General features: G+C 43.6%; 1 protein-coding gene across 1 annotated transcript in view; it reads right to left on the bottom strand.

Moving 5' to 3' along the window:
• Positions 1-24,899, bottom strand: part of LOC110531917 (NACHT and WD repeat domain-containing protein 2) — a 92,337-nt gene that overhangs the window by 50,510 nt on the left and 16,928 nt on the right. The window contains exon 3 of the mRNA XM_021615394.2: positions 22,947-23,035. Within this exon, the coding sequence (XP_021471069.2) occupies positions 22,947-23,035 (89 nt within the window). The remainder of the gene's footprint in view (positions 1-22,946; positions 23,036-24,899) is intronic.

The following is a 24,899-nucleotide window of genomic DNA, read 5'->3' as shown; positions in this document are numbered from 1 at the left end:
GCCCACCCCAACTCACGCCCTGACCAAAGTTAAACAGAGACATAGAAAAGGAACTAAAGTCAGGACGTGACAGTACCCCCCTCCCCCCAAAGGTGCAGACTCCGGCCGCAAAACCTAAACCCATAGAGGAGGGTCTGGGTGGGCATCTGTCCGTGGGTGGAGCGCACGGTGTCCCCAGTACGCGTTCTTAGCCCGGTGCGTTACATCCCAGCTCCCCGCATCTGCCGGGATAGGGTGAAGATCCAGACAGGGCGGATGGTGCCAGCCGTGCTCTCCAGACAGCCAGTACGTCTCCTCGGGCCAGGATATCCTGCATCGGCTCTGCGCACTGTGTCTCCCATCTGTCTGCACAGCCCAGTGTGCCCCGCACGTGCCGGGGTAGATTTACCATCCAGCCAGGACGGGTTGTGCAGGCCCTTAGTTCGAGACCTCCAGTGCGCCTCCATGGCCCGTTCTATCCTGTGCCTCCTCCGAGGACCAGGCTGTCTCTCCGTCTCCTCCCTCCAGATTCTCCCGTCTGTCTGGAGCCGCGAGAGCCGCCCGTCAGTCAGGAGCCGAACGTTAGTCAGGAGCCGCCAGAGCCGCCCGTCAGTCAGGAGCCGCCCGTCAGTCCAGCGCCACCAGAGCCGCCCGTCACTCCGGGACAGCCAGAGTCTGTCACGGGGGGGTACTGTCACGCCCTGACCGTAGATCGCTTTGTATGTTTCTATTTTTAGTTTGGTCATGGTGTGATGTGGGTGGGTATTCTTACTTTTTCCTTGTGTTTGGCCTGGTATGGTTCTCAATCAGAGGCAGCTGTCTATTGTTGTCTATGATTGAGAGCCATACTTAGGTAGCCTGTTTTCCCATTTTGAGTTGTGGGTGATTCTTTTCCGTTTCAGTGTTTTCACCATACGGGGACTGTTTCGGTTTTCCTTTATTATTTTGTTCGTTTGTATTCAGTGTTCAGTTTATTAAAATAAATATTAACATGGACACTTACCACGCTGCGTTTTGGTCCGATCTTGACTACTCATCATCAAACGAAGAGGAACGTTACATCGAAGCAGTCTTGAAGAGTAGAATCAGATTGGTCGGACCAGTGTTGAACAGACCTGAGCGTGGGAGCTTCCTGTTTTAGTCTCTGTCTGTAAGCTGGAAGCAACAAAATGGAGTCGTGGTCAGCTTTTCTGAAAGGAGGGCGGGGGAGGGCCTTATATGCGTCGTGGAAGTTAGAATAACAATGATCCAGGGTTTGACCAGCCCTGGTAGCACAATTGATATGCTGATAGAATTTAGGGAATCTTGTTTTCAGATTAGCCTTGTTAAAATCCCCAGCTACAATGAATGCAGCCTCAGGATATGTGGTTTCCAGTTTGCATAGAGTCAAATAAAGTTTGTTCAGGGCCATCGATGTGTCTGCTCGGGGGGTAATATATACGGCTGTGATTATAATCGAAGAGAATTCCCTTCGTAGATAATGCGGTCGACATTTGATTGTGAGGAATTCAGGTGAACAGAAGGATTGGAGTTCCTGTATGTTGTTATGATCACACCACGTCTCGGTAATCATAAGGCATACACCCCCGCCCCTCCTCTTACCAGAGAGATGCTTGTTTCTGTCGGCGCGATGCATGAAGAAACCAGCTGGCTGCACCAACTCCGATAGCGTCTCTCGAGTGAGGCATATTTCCGTGAAGCAAAGAACGATACAGTCTCTGATGTCTCTCTGGAATGCTACCCTTGCTCGGATTTCATCAACCTTGTTGTCAAGAGACTGGACATTGGCGAGTAGTATGCTAGGGAGTGGTGCGCGATGTGTCCGTCTCCGGAGCCTGACCAGCAGACCGCTTCGTTTGCCCCTTTTTCGGCGTCGTTGTTTTGGGTCGCCGGCTGGGATCCGATCCATTGTCCTGGGAAGGCAAACACAGGATCCGCTTCGGGAGAGTCATATTCCTGGTCGTAATGATGGTGAGTTGACGTTGCTCTTATATTCAGTAGTTCCTCCCAACTGTATGTAATGGAATCTAAAATTACCCGGGGTACCAATGTAAGAAATAACACGTAAAAAAACAAAAATACTGCATAGGTTCCTAGGAATGCGAAGCGAGGCGGCCATCTCTGTCAGCGCCGGAAGTCTTGGTGGAGGCCCAGTAATTAAAACTCAAATGAAGACATTAGTCATCTTGTGGCGAAATCTGCACGGAGCCTTCACCGTGCACTGCCACTTTAAGAGCGCATGAGCAGTAAGGAAGGAGGAAATAAAGAGAGCTCATTCAGCTCTTTGGGGAGGAGCTCTTTGGTGGCATGACAGTTTGATTGTGTGTGCTGTGCTGCAGAAGTTTTGTTTGTTTTCAGCGTGCCTAGTTTATAAAGTATTTAACTCAATCATCGGTGTAATCGCTCTAGGTCGTGGTTGTTTTCGTTTGGGACCGCGCCGTTATGGATTGCATGGATTAGTAGCAACATTGTTGCGAAGCTTTAACATACAAACCATCTGACAGTCAGACAGTACACCTGCACGCCTGAAGACCACAACTAAGATCTCTCTTCTTCTCTTTCTCATTTTCTCTTCCCTCTATCGTTCCAGTGCTTTACCCTGCAACAGACTCTCTATTTTTCCAATGCACTTCGCACTTCCCATTGAAGTTCATTAGAGCTGGACTATTATTGCCCTGCCAGAAGTATTTGGACATTTTAGTTAAAAGGGAGGTTGCTTGCAAGTTGTGTATTGTTATGTGAACTGTATTGAGGTGTACTAATGACATGTGGCCGAGAAGATTGTGGACATTTATAAGGCCTTTGTTGTGTCTATGAACACCCCCCACATTCATACCCTCTGCACTCCTCCACTGGACGATAATACATATTATTGCAAATCCTCTGTTGATGACTGGGTTCTTTCTTGTATGAAGTTGCTGTTAAATTGCTCTGCCATTATTAGTATTATTATTATTGTATGAGGTATTCTTGTTGGGGTTACCCCTGTGCTGTGATGTGGGTTTTATATGGTGTGTATTCTTTTTTCTCTCCACTGGCTATCTGGTAAACAGGCTACACTCTAGGCAGTCTCTTCTGCTGATGTGTGTGGGTCTGGTAGTGGTACTCTCTCTATTCTACTCTTTTCCTTTCGGCATGGTTAATACCTGCCTGGCACCCGAACAAAATTATTCTTTACCCCTCTCTAATAAATACCGCTACAATCTCTCTCACCCAGCGCCGCGGGGGAAGTCGTCACGTTAATTCCATTTCCACCCCTGACCCACATCCCCGTTGGTCTGAGCAAATAAGGGGAGGGATGGAGGGATGAGGAAGGAGGAAAAAACTGTGACACGGTCTCCAGGAATTCTAAGAGGTGTTAGAGGTGTTTTGATAGGGGATTGATACTAAGGTATGAATAATAGAAAGAATACAGTATGGAGTTCTTATTTCTTTGCCACTTTCGTTTTTCACTGTGCCTCCCGCCACTACCACTCTCTCCACTCTCTTGCATATCGCTCAATGTCTGTCTCCTTGCCATTAACCATGATTATAATAATTACATACTATACATTTAATTGTATAGTACCTTTCAGATCCCAAGGACACTTCACACAATGTAAAAGCCCCAAAAGTACATCTCCCCTGTATTTCTCTCTCCTTGCATCCCTCTCTTTCCATCCTTCCCTCACTAACTCCTCTATCCCCTCACTATATATATTTTTCTCTCTCCTCAACCCCCTCTCTCTCTCGCTCCCTCCATCATTTTCTCTGTCCATCTTTCCATCCCTCTGTCGTAGAGGAGGAGTTGTGGCTTCTTGCTTAAGAGGCAGAGGCACATTCAGTTCAGCAGCTTTCTATTGCCCAGTGCAAAATAAGCCTTTTTCTTTATTGAATGTCAGTCTACTAGACTTGAGGATTAGGCCTCCATGCTTATCAGGCAAACAATCTAATATAAAAACACCAGAATCCCTCTGAGGCAAAATAATACCAAAATCAAAAGACACAACAATAGTGTGGTGTGCATGATTAAGCATGTGATGAAAAGTATAACCCTTGCATCACAATGAGCTACTGTATAACTCATCTGCTCTGTGCGGAATGTCTCCCTGTCTCTAAATGGAACTAAACAACAAACATGCTTCCGTGTAAAAAATAGAAAAGTTAACATTTTAGTGTAGGTGTCCTTATAACACATTATAAATGGGTGGTTCGAGCCCTGAATGCTGATTGGCTGAAAGCCGTGGTATATCAGAGCGTATACCACGGGTATAACAAAACATTTATTTTTACAGCTTTAATTACGTTGGTAACCACTTTATAATAGCAATAAGGCACATCAAGGGTTTGTAATCTATTGCCAATATACCACGGCTAAGGGCTGTATCCAGGCACTCCGTATTGCATCGTGCTTTAGGAACAGCCCTTAGCCGTGGTATATTGGCCAGATCCCTTGGGCCTTATTGCTTAATTATAACATTTGTCATAAGCTGTCACAAATAGATTTACCTAGTTATGAGTAGAGGCATAAGATTCATAAAATTAGTTATAAAGGGTGACTGTTCATCTTGTTGTCATATGGTCTAATGTCAACTGTTAATAACAACTACTATTGCAGAGTCTGCATGATAACTTATGTCATATGCTATTACATGCTACATAAGACCCTAGATACCAGATGTTATAACAGGATGTCATGTAATTTAATGGAATGACGGGCATCATAACCATGTAATATGCCTTTATAGAGTGTACACATCACCTTTAGTAAAGTGAAATTCATTTGAATTGTAACAGTTATGAATGTGTTTACTCCACTGGATGAGTTGAGAGTATCACAACATTTTAACATTCCAAAGGATCTCCAAGAAACATAGGCAAATACTACATGGGCAAATAAATGCTACTACCGCACTACTATGGCTGACCCTGTAAAAACAAACACATTTCAGTGTATGTGACAATAAAAAAAATGAATGGGAGCACATGTGTTCTTAGTATTTTTATTTTGACAAGGAGACAATAAACTGCTGAACAAATTGGACCTGCTCTACACAGTCCAAACAATGTGTTTTGTTTGACAGTATACTTGACAGTATTGCCACCAGCTAGCTAATCATTCACACCCATAATAGCACAACATGAGCACGAGCAGCCGCACTGTGCCCCCATTGATATATCTAACTAGTTAGCTAGAGGACTCCCTAAAACATGCCACTTTGATACCGTTTTTCATAGCAGGTTAAGGGAGCACCTTTTGCTAACCCTAGCTCTTTTCCTAATGTTAACCATTTTTTTTAAACTTGCCACGTTAATTCTCCTAACCTGCTGAGTAGGTTCTCCCAATCTGCTATGAAAAAGTCACTTCCAGTTGTAGCTGTATCAAAATGGCATTTTTTTAGAGAATCTCAGTTAGCTAACTAACTTTTTTTAAATTATAAAGCTTACTCTGCAGCACATAACACAATACATTCTCTTTCACATACACTTTGAACGCAATTACTTTTTCTACTTAACTACATGCCGTTTAACTCATTCTAACTAGCTAACATTATTCTACATGTTATTTCCTGTTGGTTTGCCATTTGCAGATAAACTTGCTTCTGATGTGTTGTTGTGTTAGTAAATCCCACCATTCTTCTTCCAATTTTAGTGATATGATTCACTGACACAAAGCTCTCAATACCTTTTCATTGGATCTGCAAAATATCCAGTTTGTTTCATCAAATCATATTGCTGAAATATCATGGACAGTTTGCAGATCTAATGAAAAGCTTGAGTCACCGAAATGGATTGAGAGCTCTTGTGACTAGCTAGCTCTCTAGCTAGCTAGGTAGCTATGCACTGATGGGGGCACAGTGGGACTGCTCATGCTCATGTCGTGCCACTACAGATGTGAATGGCTCGCTAGATCCAAAATGTCACTACGGGCCAATTAGAGATAAACCCCTGACATGTTGGTTCACCCACAGGTGAAGTTCACCATGTTAAAGGTCCATAATGAAGAAGTGAGTGCAGGAATGACATGGTTTGACTGTATTATAATGACACTGTTTCTGAACTCAGAAGGCGGAAAAGAAAATCCTCTTGGGGTTGGTTTTGACTTCTCTGGGTGCTGAGCAGCTGAATAATTGTGTTACCGTATGAGGGCAATCGTCGCTACTGCTCTTACTTATCTTACTTTTTAGTGGAGGACAGGGGAGAGGAGAGGGCTCACCTATCTGACCTCTGTGTAGCAGCCAGGGAGGGAGACCAGGACAGTGAATGGAGATGCTGGACCAACGGCAGGAGCGGAGTGAGGGAGTAGGGATGAGTACCGTTATTTGAATATACGAATACACAAACGGACGTTAGTTTTTGAATACTTGTGTGAGCATTTTTTGCACAATAAAAATAAAAATATTAGGCCTATTTGAATTAACCTGATATTAACACTGAAAAGGCTATTTCTAAATTAACCTTTCTGGTCTCCCCATCCCGGATCCGGGATCGTGAATACAGACTCAAGCTCATTACCATAACGCAACGTTAACTATTCATGAAAATCGCAAATGAAATGAAATAAATATGCTAGCTCTCAAGCTTAGCCTTTTGTTAACAACACTGTCATCTCAGATTTTCAAAATATGCTTCTCAACCATTGCAAAACAAGCATTTGTGTAACAGTATTGATGGCTAACGTAGCATTTAGCATTAGCATTCAGCTGGCAACATTTACACAAAAAAACAGAAAAGCATTCAAATAAAATCATTTACCTTTGAAGAACTTCAGATGTTTTCAATGAGGAGACTCTCAGATAGCAAATGTTCAGTTTTTCCTGAAAGATTATTTGTTTAGGACAAATCGCTCCGTTTTCTGCGTCACGTTTAGCTATGAAAAAACCCCTGTATCCAGGATTGTGTAAATCTATCAGCAAGCTCATTAGCATAACACAACGTTAACTATTCATGAAAATCGCAAATGAAATGAAATAAATATGCCATCTCTCAAGCTTAGCCTTTTGTAAACAACACTGTCATCTCAGATTTTCAAAATATGCTTCTCAACCATAGGAAAACAATCATTTGTGTAAAAGTAGCTAGCTAGCGTTAGCATTTAGCGTTAGCCTTTAGCGTTAGCATTTAGCGTTAGCATTTAGCGTTAGCATTTAGCGTTAGCATCCAGCACGCAACATTTCAACAAAAACATAAAAGCCTTCAAATAACATCATTTACCTTTGAAGAACTTCTGATGTTTTCAATGAGGAGACTCAGTTAGATAGCAGATGCTCAGTTTTTCCAAAAAGATTCTTTGTGTATTAGAAATAGCTCCGTTTTATACATCACATTTGGCTACCAAAAAAAATCCGAAAATTCAGTCCTCAAAACGCGAACTTTTTTCCAAATTAACTCCATAATATCGACTGAAAACATGGCAAACGTTGTTTAGAATCAATCATCAAGGTGTTTTTCACATATCTCTTCATTTATACATCGTTCTTGGACACATGGTTTCTCCCTTATATCAAATGGAAAAGTACGAGCAGCTGGCAATTGCGCACCGAATTCCACGCAGGACACCAGGCGGACACTTGGAAAATGTAGTCTCTTATGGTCAATCTTCCAATGATATGCCTACAAATACGTCACAATGCTGCTAAGACCTTGGGCGAACGACAGAAAGTGTAGGCTCATTCGTTGCGCAATCACAGCCATATAAGGAGACAATGGAAAACAGAGCTTCAGAAATCCTGCTAATTCCTGGTTGATGCATCATCTTGGTTTCGCCTGTAGAATGAGTTCTGGGGCACTTACAGACAAAATCTTTGCAGATTCTGAAACTTCAGAGTGTTTTCTTTCCAAAACTGTCAAGAATATGCATAGTCGAGCATCTTTTCGTGACAAAATATCGCGCTTAAAACGGGAACGTTTTTTATCCAAAAATGAAATAGCGCCCCTAGAGATCTAACAGGTTAAATTACATTGTTACATTAAAGGATATACCATGACATTCCAAATTGTAAATGTAATAAAACAACAAACTTTTGTTTGTAAAAAAAACTGGTAGCTGACTGGTAGCCTTCACGTGTGTGGCTTGTTGTCTATGTTAGCCAATCAAAGTGGCAAAGAGGCTCAATTTGTAGCAAGTGAAGTGAGAGTTCACTAATGTAATGCAAGATGGAATAAAATTACAGAATTTAAAGTTTAAAGAACGAGTAAGCTACAACGAGCAACCAACAGGTAAGCTACTGTTTTATCTTAATGGGGTTGGGGAGAAAGCACAGCATGTGGCCTTAATTAGCCTAGCTAGCTAGCTTCTTTAGCCTACTCCAGTCAAGACAGGCACTGTTATATGGGATGATAAATAATATTGTGGCTGCTACAAGTTAGCTAATTTTGGCTGTAGCCAAATTTCCTCAGCGTCTCTCTTTCCTTCCGTCTGCTCGCTACACACACCAACAATTTATAACCTTTTCAGGCAGCTGCAGCAATAGAGCGCCAGCTTCAACCTGCTGCAGCAGTGCTCAGGTTAAAAATAGAACTTAAAAAAAACCCACATGTATTTCGAATATCCGGATATCCGTCATAAATTAATGAAACTGTTAGAATAGTGAATTATGTCAAACCCCGATACCTAGGAGAGAGGGAGAGAGAGAGACCGAGAATGGCAGACAATATGCGTGACAATCCACATTGTTGCTGTCCTGCCAATGCTCAATTTCAGTTTTCACCCACTCTCAGAGGAGCTCAGTTGGTAAATGCTAATGAACACATGAAAAACATCTCAACTCTCCCTTCTGTCTTACACCGTTTGATACTAGAACTGTGTTTGTGTTGTGGTTTCAAAGCAATAAAATCATTTTACTTAAAGCACTCCTCAGAATAACAAACCAGGGATGCATATCAAGTCTACAACTTAGCAGGTTTGAGAAAAATGCATTGATGACGTGTTTTCTTCTTCATAAATAATTACGGAAACATAGCTTTGAGAGTGTGTTTGAAGCTGTCGCTTTATGTGGATCAACTTCACACCATGGCGTTATAGAGTGCGTAAATAGTAAAAGAAAAACTGAAATCGAGTTTCATCTCTCATCTGTCTCTCTCCTCAGTAGCTGGTATTGTTAGACAGCTGTAGAGACGTTTGACTGACAGCCATTAAACAATATCCTGTCAACTGCAGGGGGAAAGCTGCTATTGTAATTCATCTTTGGTGGTGATGGGTGTGTGTGTGTTTGATGGGTGTGTCTATGACTGAGTTTAGCTCAGAGAATGGCAGCCATGTTTTGCCAACCATAATAAAGTATTTACTTTCTCACTGGTACCCCATTATCAAAACAGTTCTTTACTGTAATAGTTATTTTACTGTATCAAAATTGTGTCAAATCACAATGAAGTGTTGCACAGAAGGACTATCTCTATATAGCATGAACTCAATTGTGATGACTTAGAAAGACAAATGACTTTCCAGACTAGTGAGAAAGGACTGCCATTTCTCAGATATAAATATACAGTATACTGAGCCGAATCACGCACACATGCGTGCACGTACACACACAGTCACAAATTATAATCTTATCAATTTCCTAGTATCAAAATCTCCAAAATGGTCCACAACAGCATCTCCAAATAACCACATCCACCGTCTACTTTAAACAGCCACACAAGATCCTGCATGATGGTGACTCACTCATAGTCTCCGAGGCACTCCACATATCATATCAGCTGTAACCATGGCAGGCCCATGACTCACCAGCCAGGCATATGGCCACCCAAAAATCACTGCAGCTTGATTCCATGCAATGGCAGAGTAGCATACTACCATAGTAGTGCCCCCTCTGGTTTGGAGAGCAATTTTAATGGATCTTGTTACTATACTTCCAAATCACCAATTTCCGAGGTCGCTCGGCCCGACAAAGCAAAACATGTCGGATATCAAAGCGAAAAGCTTGACAAATCCTCCAAGAAAAATCTGACAATTCTGATCGACTTCACTCCAAGGGCTCTCCTGGATCTGTTTAGCAAATATCTTTCGATAAAATATATCCTCACAGCAGCACACCAGCCATTTGCATTGCAAATGATACCAGATCTGTAAAAGCCACAGGGTTTTTCTTTATTTGTACTATTTTCTACATTGTAGAATAATAGCGAAGACATCAACACTATGAAATAACACATATGGAATCATGTAGTAACCAAAAAAGTGTTGAACAAATCAAATAATATTTGCCTTGATGACAGCTTTGCACACTTTCGGCATTCTCTCATACATCTTCATGAGGTAGTGGTACCTGGTGTTACGTTCCCCAGTTTCTGTGTTGTGGTTTGTGTATTTGTATGTATGTGTTTCAGGATGGCTTCCTGAATTCCCCCAAGCAGGTGATTGGTCGGCCCCATTGTCACGACGTCCACCGAACGTGGCTCCTCTCCCTGTTCGGGTGGTGCTTGGCGGTCGACGTCGCCGGTCTACTAGCTGCCACCGATCCTTTTTCCTTTTCATTTCGTTATGTCTGTCTTGTGTTTCACCTGTGTTCTATTTGGGTAATTAGGGGGGTATTTAAATCTTGCCATTTCCTCTGGGTTTTGTGCTGGATTGTTTTGTTTGCTGTCATTCAGTTTTGGGTTGCGTTTTTGCGGTTCTGTTGAACAGGTGTTTTTTCCCCCCGGACGGTGTCTGGGTGGTTGAGGCTACTGTTGTAGTCCTGTTTTTCCTGTAATTTGGACCTTGTTAATTAAAAGCCCTTTTCGAAACTTGCTTTCTCCTGCGCCTGACTCCACACCCACATCTCCCACATCTCCCCCCCTGTCCCTGTCCCTGGAGGAGCGTGTTCTCCAGCATTCAGCTGTACTACACAATTTGGGGACGGCCATGGATCAGGTGATGGCGACAATGGAGAGATGGGAGAGGAGCGGCCTCCGTACCCCGTCTTCAGCCACTCTCCAGCCTGCACCACCACCTTCTCCGGCGGCGTCCGGCCCCAGCGGGATTTGGCTCGCACTCCCGAGGGAGTACAATGGGATGGCTGCCGGGTGCAAGGGGTTCCTGCTCCAGCTGGAGCTTTACGTGGTGACTGTTCGCCCGACTCCCTCGGGAGAGGAGAGTGTCAGCGTCCTTGTCTCCTGCCTTTCGGGTAAAGCCATGAAATGGGCCAACGCGGTCTGGGAGGGCCCAGACTCGGCGAAGGACCATTACCCAGAGTGACTTAGATGAACGGCTGTTTCATCTAAAGGCAGGAGACGAGGAACGCACAGGATTTCACGCTGTAGTTCCGGACCCTGGCTGCCGGCGCGGGGTGGAATGACAGGGCCCTGATGGATCAATATAGGTCTAGCCTGCGGGAGGACGTCCGCCGGGAGCTAGCCTGTCGAGACACCACCCTCACTCTGGACCAGCTAATTGACATGTCCATCAGGCTGGACAACGGGCATCCAGATCGGGTCCTGTTTGTTCCAGTTCCCAGCGCTCCTGCTCCGACACCCATGGAGTTAGGGGGTGTTGGTGCTAGGGCAACTGGAGGAGGAGCCTCCTCCTGCAACAGTTGTGTTCGGTGAGGACACACTGCTGATCGGTGCTGGAGGAGCTCGTCTGGGAGTAGAGAGGGCAGGCAGAGCACGGCTCGAACACCTCAGAGCCGTCTGTTGGTCATATGTATGTGTTGATTTCCTTTCCTGAGTTTTCCCCTCATTCCCAGTATAAGGCGCTAGTAGATTAAGGCGCAGCGGGGAGTTTTATGGACCGCGGTTTCACGCTTAGGTTAGGGATTCCCTTGGTTCAGATGGACCAACCCTTACCCGTGCACACCCTACATAGTTGGTTATTAGGGTCAGGGCTGATCAGGGAGGCCACGATTCCACTGGACATGATGACGCAGGGGTTCATGAGGAGCAGATTAGTCTCTTCCTCATTGATTCTCCTGCGTTTCCAGTGGTGCTGGAAATTCCCTGGTTGGCTTATCACAATCATAACATTTCGTGGAAACAGGAGGCTCTTAAGGGGTGGTCAGGTAGGTGCGTGGGAGTTTCCATCGTTGCGACGACGGTGGAGAGTCCAGACCAAGTCTCCACCGTGCGCATCCCCCCGAATATGCCGATTTGGCAATCGCCTTCTGTAAAAAGAGGGCGACCAAATTACCACCTCATCGACGAGGGGATTGTGCGATAAACCTCCAGGTGAATGCCACACTTCCCAGGAGTCATGTGTATCCCCTGTCAGAGGAGGAGACGGTGGCTATGGAGACAAATACCATTGAATCTCTGGGACAGGGGTACATTCGGCCCTCCACGTCACCTGCCTCCTCAAGTTTATTTTTTGTGAAGGAGGGAGATCTGCGTCCGTGCATTGACTATAGAGGTCTAAATTCCATCACAGTTGGGTTCAGTTACCCGCTACCTATCATCGCCACAGCGGTGGAGTCATTCCACGGAGCACGCTTCTTCACAAAACTGGATCTCAGGAGCACGTATAACTTGGTGCGAATCCGGGAGGGAGATGAGTGGAAGACCGCGTTTAGTACCACATCTGGCCAGTACCTTGTCATGCCGTATGGGTTGAAAAATGCTCCAGCCGTTTTCCAATCCTTTGTTGACGAGAATCTCAGGGACCTGCACGGGCAGGGTGTGGTGGTTTATATCGATGACATACTGATCTATTCCGCCACATGCGCCGTGCTTGTGTCTCTTGTGCGCAAGGTACTTGGGCGACTGTTGGAGCATGACCTGTACGTCAAGGCCGAGAAATGTGTGTTATCCAAACAAGCTGTCTCTTTCCTGGGGTATCGCATTTCCACATCTGGGATGGTGATGGAGTGTGACCGCATTGCGGCCGTGTGTAATTGGCCGACTCCGACCACGGTAAAGGAGGTGCAGCGGTTTTTAGGGTTTGCCAATTACTACCGGAGATTTATCCGGGGCTTTGGGCAGGTGGCTGCTCCCATTACCTCACTGCTGAAGGGGGGGCCGGTGCGTTTGCGGTGGTCGGCGGAGGTGGACAGAGCTTTTGGTCATCTGAAGGCGTTGTTTACCGATGCTCCCGTATTGGCACATCCGGACCCCTCATTGGCATTCATAGTGGAGGTGGACGCGTCCGAGGCTGGTGTTGAAGCCGTGCTATCACAGCGCTCGGGCATGCCTGCGAAGCTTCGCCCCTGTGCTTTCTTTTCGAGGAAGCTTAGTCCGGCGGAACAACTGTGGAGGCCCTGTTTACACACGTCTTCCGGCACTACGTGGTGCCTGAGGACATAGTTTCTGATCGGGGTCCCCAGTTCACTTCCCGGGTTTGGAGGGCGTTCATGGAGCGTCTGGGGGTCTCGATCAGCCAGACCTCTGGTTTTCACCACGAGAGTAATGGGCAGGTGGAGAGAGTGAACCAGGATGTGGGCAGGTTTCTGCTGCCGTATTGCCAGGACCGGCCCAAAGAGTGGGCAAGGTTCGTCTCATGGGCCGAGATGGCCCAGAATTCACTTCCCCACTCCTCCACGGACCTGTCGCCGTTTCTGTGCGTGTTGGGAAATCAGCCGGTCCTGGTCCCGTGGCATCAGTGTCAGACCGAAGCTCCTGCGGTGGAGGATTGGGTGCGCGCTCAAAGGAGACTTGGAGAGCCGTCCAGGAATGCCTGAAACGGGCCGGTGGGCGACAGAAGGTGAGCGCTGACCGCCACCGTAGTGAGGCCACCGTGTTCGCACAGTGGGACAGGGTCTGGCTCTTGACCCCAAACCTGCCCCTCCGCCTGCCCTGCCAGAAGCTGGGCACGCGGTTTGTGGGGCCATTTAACAAAGAGTTGCAGTCTGTTTTGAAATGGGTGGGCAGTAATAAACTGGTCCTGGACATCTGTAAAACTAAGAGCATTGTATTTGGTATGAATCATTCCCTAAATTCTAGACCTCAGCTGAATCTGGTAAGGCATGGTGTGGCTGTTGAACAAGTTGAGGAGACTAAATGACTTGGTGTTACCTTAGATTGTAAACTGTCATGATCAAAACATATAGATTCAATGGTTGTAAAGATGGGGAGAGGTCTGTCTGTAATAAAGATTTACTCTGCTTTTTTGACACCACACTCCAAAAAGCAAGACCTGCAGGCTCCAGTTTGATCTTATCTTGATTATTGTCCAGTCATATGGTCAAGTGCTGCAAAGAAATACCTAGTTAAGCTGCAGCTGCTCCAGAACGGAGTGGCACATCTTGCTCTTCATTGTAATCAGAGGGCTGATTTTAATATTATTCCTAAGTCTCTCTTGGCTAAGAGTTGAGGAAAGACTGACTGTCACTTCTTGTTTTTATAAGAAACAATGTTGGCAATTCCTAATTGTTTGCATAGTCAACTTACACACAGCACTGACAGATGTACTCATCCCAACAGACATGCCACCGGGGGTCTTTTCACAGTCCCCAGGTCCAGAAGAAATTCAAGGAAACGTACAGTATTATACATGCTTCTACACCTGCATTGCTTGCTGTTTGTGGTTTTAGGCTGGGTTTCTGTACAGCACTTTTGAGATATCACCTGATGTAAGAAGAAATACATTTGATTTGATATACAGAGTCATGTGCATGGAACTCCCTCTCCTCCACGTGACCTACATTTTGTGTGTATGTACTTACGTGTGTGTAACTGATATGCACATACAGTACATGTTCATGTTTTTAAATGTATGTAAATTGTGAAGTCTTTTCTCTGCAATGTATTTTCTGTTATATGTCAGACTAGTAAGACTAGCTGTCGCCATTGGCATCGGCTAATGGGAATTTTAATAAATCAAAAACCAAATAACTTAAAGCACTGAAGCGAGAGAGAGAAGAAAAAAAAGTGGTGGTAGTTACTCAAGACCGGAAGTATCTCAATCCCTCCATCTGTTCCACGAATTGGTTTGTAAATTAGACTAACAAAAAGCTTCACAACAATGTTGCTAATACTCCATGAGAGCCATGCTTAAGGTTGTTGTCCTGTTGGAAGGTGAACCTTCGCCCCCCGCCTGAGGTGGTGGGCACTCTGGAGCAGGTTTTCATCAAGGATCTCTCTGTACTTTGCTGCGTTCATCTTTCCCTCGATCCTGAATATTCTCCCAGTCCCTGCCGCTGAAAAACATCAGCACAGCATGATGCTGCCACCATCATGCTTCACCATGAGGATGGTGCCAGGTTTCCTCCAGACGTGCCACTTGGCATTCAGGCCAAGATTTCAATCTTGGTTTCATCAGACCAGAGAATCTTGGTTTCATCAGACCAGAGAATCATGGTTTCATCAGACCATTTCTCATGGTCTGAGAGTCTTTTGTACCTTTTACTGAGTGGTTTCCGCTTGACCACTCAACCTTAAAGGACTGATTGGAGGAGTGCTGCAGAAATGGTTGTCCTTCTAGAAGATTCTTCCATAGGGTTCTTGGTCACCTCCCTGACTAAGGCCCTTCTCCCCTGATTGCTCAGCTTTGCCGGGCGGCCAGCTCTAGGAAGAGTCTTGGTGGTTCCACACTTCTTCCATTTAAGAATGATGGAGTCCACTGTGTTCTTGGGGACCTTCAATGCAGCAGAAATATTGTGGCACCCTTCCACAGATCTGTGCCTTGACACAATCCTGTCTCGGAGCTCTACGGACAATTCCTTCAACCTCATGGCTTGGTTTTTGCTCTGACATGCACTGTCAACTGTGGGACCTTACATAGGTTTGTAATGCAACAAAATGTGGAACAAGTCAAGAGGTCTGAGTACTTTCCGAAGGCACTGTATAGAAACATATCAATTATGTAGTAAAATAGACAAATCATGCACAAAGTAGCCTACACAATCGCAAAGCACGTGAAATATATCCACATGCCCGCCACAGACATAGCCTAGTTTAAGCAGAATATCATCTACAAGCAGCAAGAGTGTTCAGCTCTCAACTGGAAAGACATTGGTAGCCGGTAGGGTAGGAAATATGTTTTTTTCAACTGGTTGTTGAAACCAGTAAATGCTAACTAAGGAAACAATGGGTATGCAAACAGGTATTGAAACAAGTATTGTCGGTAGGGTAGGCTATTTGTGATTCGCAATTGTCATCATGCGCTGATAGGCCCATCCAATCAGATTGATGTGGTTTAAGCATTGTTGTGGACATAGACAATCACTTGTCTTTTTTTCTATAAAAAAAAGTGAGGAGAGATACATGAAACGAGGGGTTAATACGATAGTAAGGGGGAGCAGTATCCATAAACACACCTCGTTTATTCTCCTCAGGACTTTAAAAACCTCTTAAAGATAGGGCTGACTACTGCCCCCTTTGGAGGAATTGCGTGCCCATAGTAAACTGAAAAAAAATCTGTCAAAAATTGCTAATATATGCATATAATAATTATTATTGGATAGAAAACACTCTAAAGCTTACAAAACCGTTGGAATTATTTCTGTAAGTATAGCAGAACTCACAGGGCAGGCATTCTTCCAAACTAGTTTTGTGGTCATGAAAGTTGGAGCAACTTTGACGTCATCGCCCCCACCCTTCCCAACCAGTTATGGATCTGGGGAGACTTTCTATGTCTTCCACTAGATGTCCTCATTCAGTAGAGCGTTTAATCGTTCAAATCCCGCGAGAATTGGCCCTATGGGAGTGAATTGAGTGAGTGCCGCGAGAAAATACCTGTGCGTTAGGGCTCGAATTGGTCCCAGCCATTCCTTTGTTCCAGCACTCCGGAGAAGGACAAACAATGACCGGTTGAATATAAATTTGTTTTGTATGTTTATAACATCCTAAAGCTTGGTTCTGCACTTAGTTTGACCTGTTTAGTCGACATATAATATGTAATTTTGAAGTTTTGATGCGCAACTTTTCCGGACCAGAGGACATTTTGGGTGCATTTCAGCTGATGTTATTAGCAGTAGCTAATACAAAGACGCAAGACTTGAAACCAAACGATGTTTTGGGTAAGTATGAACCCTTCCAGTACATTCTGAACGAAGACCATCAAAGGTAAGGGAATATTTATGCTGAAATTGTGTGTTTCTGTTGACTCCAACATAGCGGAGAAATATAGCTTATACAGTGCCTTGCGAAAGTATTCGGCCCCCTTGAACTTTGCGACCTTTTGCCACATTTCAGGCTTCAAACATAAAGATATAAAACTGTATTTTTTTGTGAAGAATCAACAACAAGTGGGACACAATCATGAAGTGGAACGACATTTATTGGATATTTCAAACTTTTTTAACAAATCAAAAACTGAAAAATTGGGCGTGCAAAATTATTCAGCCCCCTTAAGTTAATACTTTGTAGCGCCACCTTTTGCTGCGATTACAGCTGTAAGTCGCTTGGGGTATGTCTCTATCAGTTTTGCACATCGAGAGACTGACATTTTTTCCCATTCCTCCTTGCAAAACAGCTCGAGCTCAGTGAGGTTGGATGGAGAGCATTTGTGAACAGCAGTTTTCAGTTCTTTCCACAGATTCTCGATTGGATTCAGGTCTGGACTTTGACTTGGCCATTCTAACACCTGGATATGTTTATTTTTGAACCATTCCATTGTAGATTTTGCTTTATGTTTTCGATCATTGTCTTGTTGGAAGACAAATCTCCGTCCCAGTCTCAGGTCTTTTGCAGACTCCATCAGGTTTTCCTCCAGTATGGTCCTGTATTTGGCTCCATCCAGCTTCCCATCAATTTTAACCATCTTCCCTGTCCCTGCTGAAGAAAAGCAGGCCCAAACCATGATGCTGCCACCACCATGTTTGACAGTGGGGATGGTGTGTTGGCTGTGTTGCTTTTACGCCAAACATACCGTTTTGCATTGTTGCCAAAAAGTTCAATTTTGGTTTCATCTGACCAGAGCACCTTCTTCCACATGTTTGGTGTGTCTCCCATGTGGCTTGTGGCAAACTTTAAACGACACTTTTTATGGATATCTTTAAGAAATGGCTTTCTTCTTGCCACTCTTCCATAAAGGCCAGATTTGTGCAATATACGACTGATTGTTGTCCTATGGACAGAGTCTCCCACCTCAGCTGTAGATCTCTGCAGTTCATCCAGAGTGATCATGGGCCTCTTGGCTGCATCTCTGATCAGTCTTCTCCTTGTATGAGCTGAAAGTGGGACGGCCAGGTCTTGGTAGATTTGCAGTGGTCTGATACTCCTTCCATTTCAATATTATCGCTTGCACAGTGCTCCTTGGGATGTTTAAAGCTTGGGAAATCTTTTTGTATCCAAATCCGGCTTTAAACTTCTTCACAACAGTATCTCGGACCTGCCTGGTGTGTTCCTTGTTCTTCATGATGCTCTCTGCGCTTTTAACGGACCTCTGAGACTATCACAGTGCATGTGCATTTATACGGAGACTTGATTACACACAGGTGGATTGTATTTATCATCATTAGTCATTTAGGTCAACATTGGATCATTCAGAGATCCTCACTGAACTTCTGGAGAGAGTTTGCTGCACTGAAAGTAAAAGGGCTGAATAATTTTGCATGCCCAATTTTTCAGTTTTTGATTTGTTAAAAAAGTTTGAAATATCCAATAAATGTCGTTCCACTTCATGATTGTGTCCCACTTGTTGTTGATTCTTCACAAAAAAATACAGTTTTATATCTTTATGTTTGAAGCCTGAAATGTGGCAAAAGGTCGCAAAGTTCAAGGGGGCCGAATACTTTCGCAAGGCACTGTATCTGAGCGCCGTCTCAGAATATTGAATAGTGAACGATTTATGTAACGTTAAAAATAAATGTAACAAAGCGATTGCATTAAGAAGCAGTGTATCTTTCTAACTATATGTAGAACATGTATATTTAGTCAAAGTTTATGATGTCTATTTACGTTATCTTGCGGCGCTACTGATATTTTCTGCGGACATTTTTGAGTATTTTCTGAACATGAATTCAATGTAAATGGACATTTATGGATATAAATGGCATATTATTGAAAAAAAAGTACTGTGTAACATGTCCTATTACTGTCATCTGATGAAGATTTTCAAAAGGTTAGTGAATGATTTATTTTTTAATCCTGCTTTTATAATTGTATATTTTCTGGGACAAAATGGCTGGGACAAGTCTTCGTTTCGGTGGTGGTCTAATATAAATATGTGGTGTGTTTTCGCCGTAAAACATTTAAAAAATCTGACATGCTGGGTAGATGAACAAGGTGTTTATCTTTCATTTGAGCTATTGGACTTGTTAATGTGTGGAGGTTAAATATTTCTAAGAATATTTTTGCGTTCCATGCGCCACCGTTCCAGCTGAACGTGGGAGGGGATGTTCCCAAAAGGGATCACTAACTCCTCATCAGGTTATTAACCTGTTAGAGCTCTAGGGGCGCTATTTCATTTTTGGATAAAAAACGTTCCCGTTTTAAGCGCGATATTTTGTCACGAAAAGATGCTCGACTATGCATATTCTTGACAGTTTTGGAAAGAAAACACTCTGAAGTTTCAGAATCTGCAAAGATTTTGTCTGTAAGTGCCCCAGAACTCATTCTACAGGCGAAACCAAGATGATGCATCACCCAGGAATTAGCAGAATTTCTGAAGCTCTGTTTTCCATTCTCTCCTTATATGGCTGTGATTGCGCAACGAATGAGCCTACACTTTCTGACGTTCGCCCAAGGTCTTAGCAGCATTGTGACGTATTTGTAGGCATATCATTGGAAGATTGACCATAAGAGACTACATTTTCCAAGTGTCCGCCTGGTGTCCTGCGTCGAATTCGGTGCGCAATTGCCAGCTGCTTCTACTTTACCATTTGATTCAGGGGAGAAAGCATGTGTCCAAGAACGATGTATCAATGAAGAGATATGTGAAAAACACCTTGATGATTGATTCTAAACAACGTTTGCCATGTTTTCAGTCGATATTATGGAGTTAATTTGGAAAAAAGTTCGCGTTTTGAGGACTGAATTTTCAGATTTTTTTTGGTAGCCAAATGTGATGTATAAAACGGAGCTATTTCTAATACACAAGGAATCTTTTTGGAAAAACTGAGCATCTGCTATCTAACTGAGAGTATCCTCATTGAAAACATCAGAAGTTCTTCAAAGGTAAATGATTTTATTTGAAGGCTTTTATGTTTTTGTTAATGTTGCGTGCTGGATGCTAACGCTAATGCTAACGCTAAATGCTAACGCGAAATGCTAACGCTAGCTAGCTACTTTTACACAAATGATTGTTTTCCTATGGTTGAGAAGCATATTTTGAAAATCTGAGATGACAGTGTTGTTTACAAAAGGCTAAGCTTGAGAGATGGCATATTTATTTCATTTCATTTGCGATTTTCATAAATAGTTAACGTTGTGTTATGCTAATGAGCTTGCTGATAGATTTACACAATCCTGGATACAGGGGTTTTTTCATAGCTAAACGTGACGCAGAAAACGGAGCGATTTGTCCTAAACAAATAATCTTTCAGGAAAAACTGAACATTTGCTATCTGAGAGTCTCCTCATTGAAAACATCTGAAGTTCTTCAAAGGTAAATTATTTTATTTGAATGCTTTTCTGTTTTTTTGTGTAAATGTTGCCAGCTGAATGCTAATGCTAAATGCTACGTTAGCCATCAATACTGTTACACAAATGCTTGTTTTGCAATGGTTGAGAAGCATATTTTGAAAATCTGAGATGACAGTGTTGTTAACAAAAGGCTAAGCTTGAGAGCTAGCATATTTATTTCATTTCATTTGCGATTTTCATGAATAGTTAACGTTGCGTTATGGTAATGAGCTTGAGTCTGTATTCACGATCCCGGATCCGGGATGGGGAGATCAGAAAGGTTAAGCTTTTCAATGACTTCATTATCTGTGGTTGCTGAGGCAAATGTATGGTTTAATCATCAGCATACATGGACATACAGTTTTTTAATTCCTCATCAATCCATGGAGCCTTAACAGTTCTAACAGCAATTTCATAAATGTATCAAGTGCAGCATCTGGATGCTGCAAGTGCAGCATCTGGATGCTCCATATTAATAGTTTGTATGATCTCTTATACATTATTTTAGGCCCAGCTATTGGAACTTTCCTGGATATAGCCACTATATTGTGATCACTACATCCAATGGGTATGGATACAGCTTTAGAAGAAAGTTATATAAACTCAGCAAAAAAATAAACTTCCTCTCATTGGCAACTGCGTTTATTTTCAGCAAACCTAACATGTGTAAATATTTGTATAAACATAACAAGATTCAACAACTGAGACATAAACTGAACAAGTTCCACAGAAATGTGACTAACAGAAATGGAATAATGTGTCCCTGAACAAAGGGGCGGAGTCAAAATCAAAAGTAACAGTCAGTATCTGGTGTGGACACTAGCTGCATTAAGTACTGCAGTGCCTCTCCTCCTCATGGACTGCACCAGATTTACCAGTTCTTGCTGTGAGATGGTGGAATAGTGGGGTAACAAGGCACCTGCAAGTTCCCCGACATTTCTGGGGGGAATGGCCCTAGCCCTCACCCTCCGATCAAACAGGACCCAGCCTTACTCAATGAGATTGACATCCGTCCTCTTCCCTGGTCATGGCAGAACTCTGATATTCCTGTCTTGCAGGAAATCACACACAGAACGAGCAGTATGGCTGGTGGCATTGTCATGCTGGAGGGTCATGTCAGGATAAGCCTGCAGGAAGGGTACCACATGAGGGAGGAGGATGTCTTCCCTGTAATGCACAGCGTGGAGATTACCTGCAATGACAACAAGCTCAGTCCGATGATGCTGTGACACATCACCTCAGACCATGACGGACACTCCAACTCCAAATCGATCCCGCTCCAGAGTACAGGCCTTGGTGTAACGCTCATTCCTTCGACGATAAACGTGAATCTGACCACCACCCCTGGTGAGACAAAACCCACGACTTGTCAGTGAAGAGCACTTTTTGCCAGTCCTGTCTGGTCCAGCAACGGTTGGTTTGTGGCCATAGGTGACGTTGTTGCCGGTGAGGAACTGCCTTACATCAGGCCTACAAGCCCTCAGTCCAGCCTCTCTCATCCTTTTGCGGACAGTCTAAAAACTGATGGAGGGATTGTATGTTCCTGGTGTAACTAGGGCAGTTGTTGTGGCCATCCTGTACCTGTCCTACAGGCGTGATGTTCGGATGTACCGATCCTGTGCAGGTGTTACACGCCACTGCGAGGACGATCAGCTGTCTGTCCTGTCTCCCTGTAGCGCTGTCTTAGGCGTCTCACAGTATGGACATTGCATTTTTTTGCCCTGGCCACATCTGCAGTCCTCATGCCTCCTTGCAGCATGCCTAAGGCACGTTCACACAGATGAGCAAGGACCCTGGGCATCTTTCTTTAGGTGTTTTTCAGAGTCAGAAAGGACACTAAAGAGGCCTAAATTTTCATAACTGTGACCTTCATTGCCTATCGTCTGTAAGCTGTTAGTGTCTTAACGACCATTCCACAGGTGCATGTTCATTAATTGTTTATGGTTCATCGAACAAGCATGGGAAACAGTGTTTAAACCCTTTACAATGAAGATCTGTGAAGTTATTTCGATTTTTACGAATTATCTTTGAAAGACAGGGTCCTGAAAAATAGACGATTCAATTTTTGCTGAGTTTAGTATTAGTAAATATTTTATCAATACATGTGGATGATCTTGTTCATGTAGTGTTTGTAAACACAGGTAGGTTGATTAATAACCTGAACCAGATTAACTTGTGAACTATTTAACTATCTACATCGACCCTTTTTGCACTAACTTTTTTTGACCCGTTATTTACTCTGCTGCTACTGTTATTATCTGTCACTTTATTCCTAGCTATATGTGCAAAGCTACCCCTTCAAATTGACTCTATATAGCCAAGTTATCGTTACTCATTGTGTATTTATTATTATTATTATTATTATGTGTTTTACTTTTCTGATATTTCTCTATTTTCTTTCTCTCTGCATTGTTGGGAAAGGCCCGCAAGTAAGCATTTCACTGTTAGTTGTATTTGAAATCATTTGAAACCTCTGATCAATATTGGAAACTTTTGGGGGATATGTTAAAAACAACTTTCTTGCATTGCAAGACTGCAAAAGAGAAAGATTGTAAATGTTGTATTACCTGGAACTCAATCCCATAGTTCTCTCTGCAGAAGTCTCGTAGTTTGGGATATACATGCTCTTTCAGTGCATTCCTCTCTGCTTCTGTGTCTGGAAACAAAATGACAAAGTGAACACATTGATTTGTATAAAGATTCATTGATACCATTATAACAGACTTCCAAATATGGGCAACATGGTCCTCTTTAGCTTAGTTGGTAGAGTATGGTGCTTGCAACGCCAGGAAGTGGGTTATATTCCTGGGACCATCCATTTAAAAAAAATGCATGACTGTAAGTTGTTTTGGATAGAAGCGTCTTCTAAAAGGCTATTATTATGTTATAATGGAGGGCATAATTTGAGAAGGGTTGACAATGGCAGTGCTAACAGATTAGGTTAATGGGGTTGTTATAGGATATTACATGTCATGGCATAGTTAGGGTCTGTGGGGTGTCTCAGACTAGTGAGGGCCTATGGGTCATTGTTCTGTCCTACTTTAATTCCTTTCCTCCTTCCTTTGGGCTTTCTCTCCTTTCCACTGCCCTCCCTTGGGTTACAATAATTGGAGAGGACAGGGACCATCCCCCACAACTCCAGGGGGATAGGTCTGATGGACAGACAGTTCAAAACAGAACATGCCCAGGAGAGCCACAGTCCCTTTGATGATGGAACACATCATCAAAATAAATGTGTCACACTCAAATGTGTCCCCCACTCAAGACTGTGTCATGCTACAAAACTAGGGCACAATTTTTAGGGTTAGATAATTTTGTTTGCATTTGGATGACACAGGCTTCTTTTCTTGTTATTCATCTCTTCCTTGCTTGGCCCAGCTGAACTGTATGGTAAACCACAGCTCTAACCAGAAATGATGAGGTTATGCATGTTGACGTCAGCAGGGCACAGAGATGCATGTGTAAAGTGTGTATGGCAGAGCAGAAGCGCCTGTTATCTCGGCGACACACACACGCACACACACACACACAGTAGCTCTTTAATTCCATGCCACAGCTCTTACTGACAGCTACTCCTCTCACTCTGCCATCATTTCCGAGAAAGAGAGAGAGAGCGATGATGCCGACAGATATGCTAGCTCTGCTTCTAGCTTCTAAGAAACTTTGCAGTATTTTTTTGTGTGTTATTTCTTACATTATTAGCACAGAAAATGTTTTGTGTTATTACATACAGCCGGAAAGAACCTTTGGATATCAGAGTGGTCGTAATTCAACAGCATTGCGACCAGCAATACGACTTTCCCGAATTGGATCCTTTGTTCCATTCAGCCAGCTGGGTTCTCAGTACATTGTGCAGACAGGAATAATGAACTCTCCGGCAAGAAGAAAGGAGGGGGTGTTTGTTTCATGATTAACTACTCAAGGTATGATTGTGATAACATACAGAAGTCCTTTTGTTCACCCAACCTAGAATACCTAACAAAGCAAATGCCGATGTATTACCTCCCAAGAGAATTGTTTTCGGTTATACTCACAGCCATGTATATTCCCCCTCAAGCCGATGACGATGGCCCTCAAAGAACTACACTGGACTTTATGCAAACTGGAAACCACATACCCTGAGGCCTAATTTATTGTAGCTGGGAATTTTAACAATGCAAATCTGAGGAAACGGTACCGAAGTTCTACCAACATAGACTGTAGTACTCGTGCAGGGAAAACATTAGACCACTGCTACTCAACTTTTCTAAATGGCTACAAGGCCCTCGCCCCGCCCCCCCTTCTGAAAATCTGATCACGACGCCATTTTGCTCCTCCCTTCCTATAGGCAGGCTCTCAAACAGGAAGTACACGTGCTAAGGTCTATTCAATGCTGGACTGACCAATTGGAATCCATGCTTCAAGATTGTTTTGATCACACGGAATTGTATATCTTCTGGGTAGCCTCTGAGAATAACATTGACGAATACACGGATATGGTGACTGAGTTCATCAGGAAACGTATAGGAGATGTTGTTCCC

The sequence above is a fragment of the Oncorhynchus mykiss genome, chromosome 9 (assembly GCF_013265735.2).
Source record: "Oncorhynchus mykiss isolate Arlee chromosome 9, USDA_OmykA_1.1, whole genome shotgun sequence".
Taxonomy (NCBI): Eukaryota; Metazoa; Chordata; class Actinopteri; order Salmoniformes; family Salmonidae; genus Oncorhynchus; species Oncorhynchus mykiss.
This window is presented reverse-complemented; position numbering and strand designations above follow the sequence as displayed.